General features: G+C 44.5%; 1 protein-coding gene across 1 annotated transcript in view; it reads right to left on the bottom strand.

The window, feature by feature from the left end:
* LOC124776721 overlaps positions 1–13,423 on the bottom strand; it is a 55,892-nt gene that overhangs the window by 22,391 nt on the left and 20,078 nt on the right. The window contains exons 2-4 of the mRNA XM_047251837.1: positions 7,877–7,969; positions 5,741–7,065; positions 2,227–2,437 (exon numbers count right to left, since the gene is read on the bottom strand). Coding sequence (XP_047107793.1) covers positions 2,227–2,437; positions 5,741–7,065; positions 7,877–7,955 — 1,615 coding nt within the window. The 5' untranslated portion in view covers positions 7,956–7,969. The remainder of the gene's footprint in view (positions 1–2,226; positions 2,438–5,740; positions 7,066–7,876; positions 7,970–13,423) is intronic.

Raw genomic sequence — 13,423 nt, 5'->3', positions numbered from 1 at the left:
CACTGTATGACACTGAACATTCATATCAGCTTTTGTTTGAAGTTTAGACAGCTCAACATCTTGGCTAGAGCCCAAGTACCGTGGCTAGAGGTCAACTACCGTTAAGAGTGACACAAATACTGCTTCGTTACCCGCTGCCATGAATATTGGTTGATGTCATGCGATTTGTTGCAAATAGGAATTGCCTGCAATGTTTTGATGGCAGGTATTGAGAAATTCTTCTCTGCATAACTCTGTATTTTGTGAAAAAAAAGAAAATCGTTTATGCACCTTTTCTTACTTTATGAATTAATTTACGATATGATATGTGCCCACGATAATTCTGTTTCAGGTTACATGTTGTCTAGATTGTCTTCTGTCAGTCTTCAGACTGGTTTGACGTGACGCGCCACTGATTGCTCTCCTGTGCCAAGCTCTTTTTCATAGCAATACTTGCACACAACGTCCAAAGTTATTTGGTGGATGTATTCCAATCCCCCACAGCTTTTACGCTCTATAGTTTCGTCAAGCACGAATTTAGTTAACAAAAAAAATTTGCCCTGGTAGGTACCGCAACACACATTCAGTTTAAGGGTCTGCAGATCCTAAGTATGGCACCGCTCCTGAGAGCGTGTTACCGAGCGACGTGGCGCAGTGGTTAGCACATTGGACTTGCATTCGTGAGACCGGGGGTTCACATCCCTATCCGACTTTCTAGATTTAGGAAGTTTGGAAGTTCGTGGTAGGGTCTTATGGGACCAAACTGCTGAGGTCATCGATCCCTAAGCTTACACACTACTTCATTTAATTTAAATCAACTTAGGCTAAGGCCAACACACACACCCATGTCCGAGGGAGGACTCGAACCTCCGACAGGGGGAGCCGCGCGGACCGTTACAAGACGTCTAAGACCACGCGGCTACCCTGCTCCGCCTAGATTTAGGTTTTCTGTCACTGAATATATCTCACATTGTCACAACAGGAGAAAGCGATCATGAGCAGATAATCAATTGTAAAGTTGTAAAAAATTTAAAAACTTTCTATGAAACTTGTTAAGAGTTTCAAAATTTTATCTATGTAGTGTCTCAGTCGCATGCAGCATTAGAAAATTTTTACGAACTGATGACTAGCTTCGGTGGCTCAGCTAAAATCTTCAGATCTGAGAAGAGACAAACCAAAAGAAATATAGCCTTAAGTAACGAAGTCTTTTAACAATTGCTATTGGCTTACTTTTTAAAAAATTTACAGGGTATTAACATACTACATGTAGTATTATAAATGCATTCGCAGTGTACAAGACGATTGCATCTTCCTTTACATTCTTATTTTAAATCTCCGAGTCAAATGTGCCACGTACAGCCAAAACGAACCTAAGGGAAATATCTTATGAACTGGCAAACAAATAAGAATAATTCATTTAGAGAAAGGCTAATTCGTTGAATGTATTACGTTACCTATGACAGCAATTGCTTGCAGTTACTGGCTGTAACTGAAATAATTACATGGGAGCTTCAATGTATAAAAAAAATTTACGATGCTTTGCAGGCTTTTCTGTTTCAGTTGCTGTAATAGATAACGTGCTACGTTCAACAAATTAGACTTTGTCTAAATAGACATTTCTTCTTATTATTATTTGTTTGCCAGTGCATAATATGTTTCCCTTAAATTCTTGTCAGGCGGTACATAGCACATTTTGCCCTTGAGTCAAACTAAGAATGTTATGGACGATGCAACGGTCTAGTATATTTATAATACTATATATGTTATGTTAATTCCCTGTAAATTTTTTTAAAAGTAAGCCAATAGTAATTTTTGTATAACTTTGTTACTTAAGGCAACATTCCTTTTCGTTTGCCTGCTCTCAGATCTAAAGATGGTAGTTAAGCTACCGAAACTGGTCATCACTTTGTAAAAAAGGAATTGCAATGTTAAATGTGACTGAGACAAAAAATTTCGGAGGTTTTAAAAAGTTTTATAGAAAATTTTAAATCTTTTTTTTTTTTAATTTTACATGTAACTGATTTTCCGTGATTCCCATAAATCGATCAAGGGAAATGCGGGAATGGTTCCTTTGAAAGGGCACGGCCGATTTTCTTTCCATCCTTGAAACATTCAACGCTTGTGCTCCGTGTCTTGTCGATGGGACGCTGAAGCCAAATCTTCCTTCCTCCCAAGTGCGAGTGTAATTTATTAGCTGTTGCACTCACTTTCTCTGCCGTTGCTGTGTAGCACGCCTGCAGTACGTACCGGTGTGTGAGTGCCAGAAGTGCGTGCCCGGAGTCTCCGCGACGAAGCGGTAGCGGAAGGCGGAGGCGGGCCCTATGGGGCACTGCGTCACGAAGGGCACGCCGTCCATGTGCGGCGAGCCGCGTTGGTGCTGTCCGTGCCAGTGCACGCTGGTCGTCTCCTCCGTCATGCCGTTCACCACGTCCACCTGCACGATGTCGTGCTGGCACACCTGACACACGGACACACCCTGTTTCAAACCTCAGGCTCCGTACAGTCAAACAAGAGACATGCAGAATTTATACTAAATAAGACAACTGACAGAGGCACCGGAGCAGGAGGTCCGTTCTTAGGCACACTTCTTTCCCTTATGTAGGAAAATGCTACAGATACTTCAAGAAGAAACTCAGTTCTAGGGAGCACCACTGCGCTGCAGCTCATCGTGATGCATTAGGCAATGAGGTTTTTTTTCCCCTGAAGCTCTGTCACCAATATGACACTCTATTGAGCGCATTCGCAAATTGGCCACCAGGGAAAAACACCTATTTGGTACAGAGACGCAATCCGACTTAATAACATTTGCAGTTTCCTTGCTGGTAGAATATGGTGGAGATATTAGCTTTAGACAGTGTTGACTGGAATACTCTCTTTCAAATTCTAAAGGTGGCAGGGGTAAATTACAGGGAGCGAAAGGCTATTTACAATTGGTACAGAAACCAAATGGTAGTTATAAGAGTCGAGGGGCATGAAAGGGAAGCAGTGGTTGGGAAGGGAGTGAGACAGGGTTGTAGCCTCTCCCCGATGTTATTCAATCTGTATATTGAGGAAGCAGTAAAGGAAACAAAAGAAAAATTTGGAGTAGGTATTAAAATCCATGGAGAAGAAATAAAAACATTGAGGTTCGCCGATGACATTGTAATTCTGTCAGAGACGGCACAGGACTTGGAAGAGCAGTTGAACGGAATGGACAGTGTGTTGAAAGGAGGATATAAGGTGAACATCAACAAAAGCAAAACGAGGATAATGGAATGTAGTCGAATTAAGTCGGGTGATGCTGAGGGAATTAGATTAGGAAATGAGACACTTAAAGTAGTAAAGGAGTTTTGCTATTTGGGGAGCAAAATAATATGATGGTCGAAGTAGAGAGGATATAAAATGTAAACTGGCAATGGCAAGGAAAGCGTTTCTGAAGAAGAGAAATTTCTTAACATCGAGTATAGATTTGTCACGAAGTCGTTTCTGAAAGTATTTGTATTGAGTGTAGCCATGTATGAAAGTGAAACATGGAAAATATAAATAGTTTGGACAAGAAGAGAATAGAAGCTTTCGAAATGTGGTGCTACAGGAGAATGTTGAAGATTAGGTGGGTAGATCACGTAACTAATGAAGTATTGAATAGGATTGAGGAGAAGAGCATTTTGTGGCACAACTTGACTAGAAGAAGGGATCGGTTGGTAGGACATGTCCTGAGGCATCAAGAGATCACAAATTTAGCATTGGAGGGCAGCGTGGAGGGTAAAAATCGTAGAGGGAAACCAAGAGATGAATACACTAAGCAGATTCAGAAGGATGTAGGTTGCAGTAGGTACTGGGACATGAAGGAGCTTGCACAGGATAGAATAGCATGGAGAACTGCATCAAACCAGTCTCAGGACTGAAGACCACAACAACAACACATCAGGTTTGACAACTTCACAGAATAAAATAGAACATTTTAGTCCCAAATTTTTTTTTATCCACTCTATCTTTCCTCGTGTTCCCGTGAGGTCACCGAAGTTAAGCGCTGTCGGGCGTGTCCAGCACTTGGATGGGTGACCATCCTGGCCGCCATGCGCTGTTGCCATTTTTAGGGGTGCACAGCCTCGTGCTGCCAATTGAGGAGCTACTCGACCGGCTAGTAGCGGCTCCGGTCACACAAAACCATCATAACGACCGGGAGAGCGGTGTGCCCCTCCTCTCCGCATCCTCAACTGAGGATGACACGGCGGTCGGATGGTCCCGATGGGCCACTTGTGGCCAGAAGACTGAGTGCTTCTTTCCTCGTGTTTATTCTGTCAAAAGAACTCCGGTGTTTTTGGTTTTGTTGGTTTTTGAAAGTCTATTTTAAACTTCACTATTGCCGCTATCTTCAGTTAACTTAAGGAAGAGAAGTCGACTGTGCCAACCGTACGTGAAAGGTGCAAACGCTAAATATCGCTTAAGGAAAAAAACGCTTTTTGATGAATGCTTTGTGTCTGCGTAGAGAGTATGGCTCGGTGGATCAGTCATAAAGTACCAAACTACAAATCTATGAATTTCGGTTTCGATCGCGATCAATCCTAGTATTTTTGTCTGTCGGCAAGATCTACTTTCTCCTCTGGCAATGTTTACCGATATGAAAAATGCCGAGTTACACCGTCATTCGGAATCCACATTAAACTGTAGGTCCCCAAGTAGCTGGCTGGGTCTATCAGGCCAAAGGTTGGAGGAAGGCAGCAGCATAGCACCTGCAACAGGGTACAGCACTGGGGTGTTGACGACAGCATTGCGTAACTACTTTACGATCTGAGCGTATCGTCTCAAATTTCACATTATTTTCGGCTTGAGGAAAGGTTTTTTTCTTTGCGGATTACAGCACAACGGTCTGTATCAGGTATTCATATTTAGTAAATTTTATCATTCAGCATGCTCCATATAACATATACAGACCCGTACGTTGTAATGCATGAAGATACTCTTTTCCTCAAGACCAAAATAATGTAAAATTAGTGTATGAAATTCCCTTTGCCTTCTGACGAGGGTCTGAGCCCGAAACGGGTTATGAAAAAGTAAAACTTTGATCAGAAAGTGTGGCTGGTTGCAATTTTTTTTTTGCTCAGTGATAAATACAGTCGCAGTGTGCACAAACCATTACGGATAAAATGATGTGGTGTAAACTCTGATCTGTGCCTTATCGTATTTTAACTGTGGCATGTCGTGTTTTCCAAGACGGAGATTGGGTATCAGGTCAGCATTTGCCTCCACAGGTGTAGAAAACCAGCTCAAAACTGCGCTCTGGCTGTCCAATACACCGAACCATCTGTCGTTAATCGCAGAGCGTTTTAGATGCAGGTCTGGCTCACCTGCTAAAACTATTCCTTGATGTTTCTTCTCCGAAAGTGGGAGACACCTTCGGAGGTAAAATGGCAGTAGCATCAAGGGCCTGAATACCGTCGAATTTACAGGGCACTACCTTTCGGCTCATGATGCCGACTGCTTGATTATCTTTGGAAGTTACCATCACGTAACGAATGGTGATGCCCTCTGTACAGCTCTGTAAATTCGGGAACCCCTCGAGCCCTTCATACAGCTACGGCGTTACCTCCAAATATGTTTCCCACAGTCGCAGGGGACAGTTTTATGCTGGGACCGTGGTCTTTCATCCTGCAAGTTTTTACTGAACCAACGAGTATCTTTTGTACCGCTAAAATTCTGGTGACGAGTTTGTCACCATCAGTAGGATTCGAATCATCCTTTCTGAATGATAAAAATTATGATAAAATATGATGATACTCACGCTGATGGTGGGTCCGGGCATCTGCCTGTTGGCGACGATGATAGGGCGTTCGATCCCGTCGGCGGGCACGCAGTGCGGCCGTTCGCAGTCGGACGCGTTGTTGGGACAGCCGAAGCACGCCTTGCTCATTGTGTGGTACCACTCCACGTGGAACGTGAACTTGCAGACGCGCGGCGGCGCCCCGAGCTCACACGGCCGCGAACAGTCACCGCCGGCGTCGACGTCTGCGTCTCCGTCATCGAAGTGACTTCCGCCAATCTCGTTGTCCTCCTCCGACAGCGGTTCGGTGTCACGATGGTAATATTTGTCTTCCAGCTGTCTCCCTGTGGCCTCTTTCGTCTCAGAACGATGAACTCCCCAGTCCTCTGAAATAATCGTAGTCTCTCCCACAAACTGCTCCGTCTCTGTTGTCACGTCCATCAACTTCACCGACTCAGATTCCATCTGCTGCACAGTGGTGTCATGGTCGACTAGTGGTGTCACACCAGCTTCCTGATGGTCAAAGTTCTCTGCCGGCTCAGTCGCCGTGACTCCTTCTGCAATGTCATCCAGTCTTTCTGTCGCTGGCTGCATTGGTAGAGATACTTTGCTCTCATTCTTTGCTGTTTCCTCCACGGCAGAATAGTCAGTTGGTGGATCAGTCACCATTTCTACAGTTGCGGCCACGTCAGCAATCTGCGGAACGCCCGAATCTTGTTTATCACTTACAACAGTCTCGTAGTACGTCCACTTCATCGCACCTCTGTTTTCTTCCATTGGCGTCACAGCAGTAAGCACTGCAGACTGCTTGTTAACAGCTGTAGTTCCGATTTCGCTGCCAACTTGGCCGGGCACCTGACCAATATGGCTACTGCCAGATTGCGAGATATCGATGACTGGAGCTTCCTTTGTCGCGTCTGCAGGTGCTTCGTTTCTGTCGGGAAGAAACTTGGCTCCAACTCTGACTATGTCTTCCAATTGTTTTGGAAGTATGAGTCCGCCTTTGCTATCCAGCGAGGAGATTTCGCGACTTTCATTTACAACTGTGAGGCTGGAGTCGGGAGCGTCGCTAGACTGTTCCACTAACGTTCCCACTTCCGGAACGTTTATTATCGGTTGTGCAGAGTCCGTCGTCAAGGAAGTATCGTCTGTCACACGGGGATTCCCAACGACTGTCTGGAAATTTCCGGTTGAGGCAAAGTTCGGGGTTCCTCTGCTGACGACGAACCTCTTGAAGTTGGATTTTAGAGCTCCGCCGGAAGGTTGGTCTCCACCGACGACAGGGATGCCGTAACCTGCGCCAGGGAACTTTGCATCGAATGTTGCAGCTTCCACTATTGCAGGATCTGCAAAACAAAAGGAACTGCGTTATTAGTTTACACAATGTATCGAGGACATTTCTAAACTTCATTGGAAATTTCTAGAACATATGAAAGGTGCTGTACGCATCGTACAGTTTATCTCATTTATCTTGTTCATCTCAACTTTTTGCACAGATGCAAAATAAAAAAAAAATGTATCAAGCAATGTTGTTTAGCCACCAAAGAACATTTAGTCAACTTGACTGCCTTTCTTTTAGATTTATTTGTTATGAGGATATGAACAGCACGTCCTTTTAGGATTGCGTACGTCAATAGGTAAAAATGGATTCATTATCGAATCATGTTGTTGTCCATCTGTATGTACAACTGCTGCAAACATTTTTGCTCAGGAACGTGTAGACATATGAAGCTGAAATTTATATCACACACTACTCTCTTCGCATTGTAAAAAACTGGTGCTTCTCAGACAGTGCAGACGAACGATACGACCATTTATGTCACATTTTTTTATACTCGCAAACTCTCTCAACAAAACCTATAGGGTGCTTCCCATTGACCTAGAATAATGAAATTTACCAAGAAACAAGTTTTCATAGTACAAGTGAGGGGAAAATATCGAAAACTTTTAAATATTTTGTCGTTTGTTATCCGACTGCTTGCCTGCCTGGTCACAGTGAGTGGCAAACCTGACGACAGCAGAGTTCCGTCTTTCGAACTGCGAGAGCGCTGCCGTCGGGTACTGTAGTTAATTTTAAAGCATGTGCGGAATACACACAGCGCAGTAATACGCTGGTGAACGGAGGAAGTCTTCGTGTCTTCGAAGAGGAGAACCAACCTTTCAACACAGCAGCGTTCAGTCCAAGGATGCAGCTGAGGATGACAGCCCCTGCCACGAGACGTCTGCAGGGCTCCATGGTGGACACAGTTCCTGAAACAGTGAAAAGAGCACCGCTGATCCACCGCTCCAAGCCTATGACTCACAGCAAACGCGACATAACTGCTCGACGCAATATAACGGGAAAAAGAACGCGACGCGTTTCTAGGAATTTCTGTTACGCTGTGTGCAATAGAGCCGTGCTATTCCTTTATAACTGGAACGGATGCTGGATACACGTTTATTTCCGAGAGTACTATCGATAATCTAAAGTCGACAGAGCAACCAAAAAGAGTGCATTCTTTCGGCACCAATTCTGTGATGTTCCTTACCTGCACTACTGGTGGATCTGATTTCAGAACAACAGGTACGTTTTGTTGATCACTAAGACGCATAGCGGGTCTTGAAGATGGTGTATTCTCAGACCGAAACCAGCTGCATACAAATAAACCAGTAAATACGACTCTTGGTGATATCGAAAGATACAGTAACAAATGGTTCAAATGGCTCTGAGCACTATACGACTTAACTTCTGAGGTCATCAGTCGCCTAGAACTTAGAACTACTTAAACCTAACTAACCTAAGGTCATCACACACATCCATGCCTGAGGCAGGATTCGAACCTGCGACCGTAGCAGCCGCTCGGTTCCAGACTGTAGCGCCTAGAACCGCACAGCCACTCCGGCCGGCGATACAGTAACAGCAGTGGTCCCAGTGTACACCAGAAGACTGATGTACGGAGGGGTTTGTTGAATCTATGTACACAACTATACTCGAATGTTTTTTCGTGAGCATGCTCCTACGAGTGAGGCAGAGCGATGACCACATTAAACGTGCTATGCTGGCTCAGTTGACAATAGCGTTGCCCACGAAGGGCAAAGGCCGAGATTCGAGTGCTGGTATGGCAAATATTCTTCCTACAAACTACAGGATGTTTCAAATAGATTCATTTGATTTCATAGGACTATCACGAATGAAGACAGACACCTGAGTCAATTACAACTTAAAACCATGTTCGTTTTTCCCGCGTAAACGGACAGTGAAAAAGGGGAGGGAGCGGGGGCGGCCAGGTGAGTTGTCGTACCAGAAGTACTCACCGCGATGCACCGCCCTGTGGCTTTCTCTGTATAGATGTAGACAGGGCTCCAACACATTTTATTCGGCATGATCAGTTTGGTTATACCTACAATTCCCAGCATGCATGCTTCCTCAAACCTATTCCTGTAGGCCACCTAAAACTGGTGGTTTGCGTGCGGACATTTTATCAGCATACCATCATGAACATCAACTGCTGAATGAGCAGCTGACGTTCGTGGAGGCATATTGCGCTCCGTTCATCGCCATCGTCTGCTATCATGTTAGAAATGGTCTGAAGAGGGCCACATTCTGACCGAAACCGGTACGTTATAAATAAATATTTTCTTGCGGTCAAGACTGTTTTAATACATTTTTAAGCTCTTGCTTCATGAAAAGGTCTCTTTTTACACATTATAAGAGAGACGTCTGACACTCTTTTTCGATGCATGCTGATCCTTGAGCTGAACTAAATAAAAGATGGCGGATACTTCTGTTTACATCGGCTGTTCATTTGATATTCCGAAGAACTAATAGCTCACAATAATGGTTACACCTCTGACACCATCAAAACTTGACAACAGAATTAAAAACAAATACAGTAACAAAGATAGCTCTATCGACCACATCAAACAGCAGTTTAGCACAAATAGCTCCTCAAAACTCTGAAATATGTCGGCTTACCATTCATTGGTAAGGTGTCACATCAGATTGCATATTTATTCTATCCTAAAAATAACAAAATTAGTTTTTCCACACACAATAAAATGAGAGACAAAGTGGTTCATAACTTATAGAATGAAGTACACCGCAAGTCGGGAATTTATAAACTGAATTTTTCTATGTGTCCTGAATTTTATAATGGCCAGACTGGTAGGAATTTCAGCGTACGATACCGATAACACGTCGATGCTCTCTGGCTGAAAAATCTAAATAAATCAGCTTTCTCAGCTCACTTGGGTCAACGCAGAAACACAGAGATAAGAATCGAAGAAAACTTAGCAAGATTACATGTTGCGGAAACAAAGGTACGAATGAATTTGTTTCAAGAATTAGAAATGTAGGATCACATTCACAGTAAACATGACTGCATCCGGAATGATGAACTACGATTAAGAAACAAAATGGTCTTTCAAAATTTCATACAATCCTTAGAATTTCAAATGATAGAAACAATAATTAATCGAAGGAGAGAATATTCTTCTTTGGCAGTTACCAGCATCTTTCAAACATAATTAAGTGTATAACTTTGAAATTATCTGTACTGCAAAGAAGTATCTCTGCAGGAACTCTAGATGTACGCCTATCTGCATACCGGTAAATTTTTAGCTCATCAAATCAGCAGCCGACGTAAACAAATGTATCTGCCATCGTGAATTTAGTTTAGCTCATGGATGAGCATGGATCTGAAAAGAGAATCACATCTCTCCCTTATACACTGAAGAGCCAAAGAAACTTGTTCACCTGCGTAATATCGTGTAGGGACCCCGCGAGTACGCAGAAGTGCTGCAAGACGACGTGGCATGGATTCGACTAATGTCTGAAGTAGCGCTGAATGGAACTGACACCATGAATCCTGCAGCGCTCTCTACAAATCCGTAAGAGAAAGAAGGGATGGAGACATCTTCTGAACAGTACGTTGCAAGGCATCAGATATGCTCAATAATGTTCATGTCTGGGGAGTTTGGTGGCCAGTGGACGTATTTACACTCAGAAGTGTGTTCCTGGAGCCACTCTGTGGCAATTCTGGACTTGTGGGGTGTCGTATTGTCCCGCTGGAATTGCCGGTCTGAATGCATAATGGACATGAATGGATGCAGGTGATCAGACAGGATGCTTAGTACGTGTGACTTGTCAGAGTCGTATCCAGGCGTATCAGGGGTTCCATATCACTCTAATTGCATACGCTCCCACACCATTACAGAGCCTCCACCAGCTTGAACAGTTCCTTCCTGACATTCAGGGTCCATGGATTCGTGAGTTTGTCTCCACACCCCTATACCTCCAGCCACTCGATAGAATTTGACTTGTCCGACCAGGCAACATGTTTCTAGTCATCAACAGTGGAATGTCGGTGTTGACGAGTCCGGGCGAGGCGTAAAGGTAGGTGTCGTGCAGTCATCAAGGGTACTCTGAGTGGGCCTTCGGCTCCGAAAGCCCGCATCGATGATGACTCGTTGAATGGTTCGCACGCTGACACTTGTTGATGGCCCAGCATTGAAATCTGCAGCAATTTGCGGAAGGGATGCACTTCCCTCGCGTTGAACGATTCTCTTCAGTTGTCGTTGGTCCCGTTGTTGCATGATCTTTTTCCGTTTGTAGCGATATCGTAGATTTGATGTTTTACCGGATTCCCGCCGGCCGGAAACTGAAGACCTTAGAAGTTAAGTCCCATAGCGCTCAGAGCCATTTGAAATATTTTTTACCGGATTCCTGATATTCACGGTACACTCTTGAAGTGGTTGTACGGGAAAATCCCCACTTCATCACTACATCGGGGATCCTGTGTCGCATCGCTCGTGCCCCTACTGTAACATGACGTTCAAACTCACTTAAATCGCGACAACGTGCCGCTATAGCAGCAGTAACCGATCTAATAACTGCACCATATAGGCGCTGCCGACCGCAACGCCATATTCTGCCTGTTTACGTATCTCTGTATTTGAATGCGCATGCCTATACAAGTTTCTTTGGCGCTTAAGTGTATTATGTAATCGAGAGCATTTCATGATGTAAGTACAATGTATAGAGCTGATATGGAATGTAAGAACTTTTGTACACTGTGTAATCACTAGACTTCGTTACATTTTAGGACACATAAATAAAGATTGCTAAGAAATCAACGTTGCCGTTTGACGATGGGCTTAGGCCCGCAACTAGTAACGGTACAATAAAATTATATCTAAAAAAACTTGTGGCTGGTTACAGTATTCCGTACGAAAGGAGCTACCACGTTCTTTAACCGTATGGATGAAATAAACATAAAATTAATTACGTAACTTTATGTTTAGAAGCAACGATTAAAACCTTGCGACCGCTCTTTGCAAATGCAAATGCAAAATCAAGATACGTGTATGTTTGAGAGAGAGAGAGAGAGAGAGAGAGAGAGAGAGAGAGAGAGAGAGAGAGAGACTCTCTTTAACGAAGGACTTTTCCATGTGTTTTTCTCTTGTGTCGGTGTGAGGAATCAGTCCTCACAGTTTCTAGGACAACCTACGCAGAGGCGTCACGCGCTGTTTTACGCTAATGGAGTATGAGTCGGCGCTCCTGGGCGTTACCACGCGGAAGCAGCGGGCTGCGGCCCTCCGGGTCATGCACGTCTGGTAACGAGGCGGCTGCTGAGAAGGCGCCAAGGACGGCCTTGTGCTGATGTTGCCATTGTGACGTAACCGCGAGTCACGGACCCCAGCCTTCAACAGTTAGGCGCGTCGCGGCGGCACTGTTCCCACAGCTGTTTGCTTATTAATAGAGTTAGTGTCCTCTCGCGCGGCAATTTTCCTCAGCGCTGTCGTAGAGGACGAAGGTCTCCTGGGCAACGCTCCATTACCTATGCTAACGATGTTGAGAGAGAGAGAGAGAGAGAGAGAGAGAGAGAGAGAGAGAGATAGGAACCCGCACACTGTAGTGAAAATACTTTAGTTGCAATTACTTCGGGAGCGTAAATAGGTATATTCTCCTCGATGAGTGGGAGGAGGACTAGAAGGAGGAGGAGGAGGAGGAGGAGGAGGAGGAGGAGGATGAGAAGGGAACAGCTTAAGATGCAACTGCAAAGAAGTGGCTGTGGTGACACAAACCGCACGGCAGCATCCATGTGTCTGTCCAGTGGCTCTCTTAATATAACTGAATGCAACCCGTTGCAGTGTAGCGTCTGTGTTCGTACGAGGCCGGCCAGGGTGGCCGAGCGGTTCTAGGCCCTACATTCTGGATCCGCGAGACCACTACGGTCGCAGGTTCGAATCCTGCCTCGGGCATGGATGTGTGTGATGTCCTCAGGTTAGTTAGGTTTAAATAGTTCTAAGTTCTAGGGGACTGATGACCTCAGAAGTTAAGTCCCATGGTGCTCAGAACCAGTTGAACCAGTTCTTCCGACAGCTGAGACATCAAAGCAGTGCGCAACTTGACTGCTCGGCAGAGTGAGGGAAAGTTTATAGGACCAGCTGAATAGGGTAAACAGCCTATTGGCAAGGAGACCACGCGCAAATAAGAGTTTTGTGTTTTTTTTTATATCTAGTAGTATGTTACGTTAAGTTCGCAGCTCAAATATCAATCACCCAAAATATCTCGAAGCAACTTCCAAAATTTCTCGAGAAAATAAACCTCGAAATTATCCGAACAGTTTTAATATCCCAAACATAAACAACTTCCTTTTCTTGATGGGCCATGTGGTTCTATGGTAGAATGCTCGCCTGCCACTTGTGCAGCCCGACGTCAAG

This window comes from Schistocerca piceifrons, chromosome 2 (genome assembly GCF_021461385.2).
Source record: "Schistocerca piceifrons isolate TAMUIC-IGC-003096 chromosome 2, iqSchPice1.1, whole genome shotgun sequence".
Taxonomy (NCBI): Eukaryota; Metazoa; Arthropoda; class Insecta; order Orthoptera; family Acrididae; genus Schistocerca; species Schistocerca piceifrons.
Note: the sequence above shows the minus strand (reverse complement) of the source record. Positions and strands in the feature narration are given on the sequence as shown.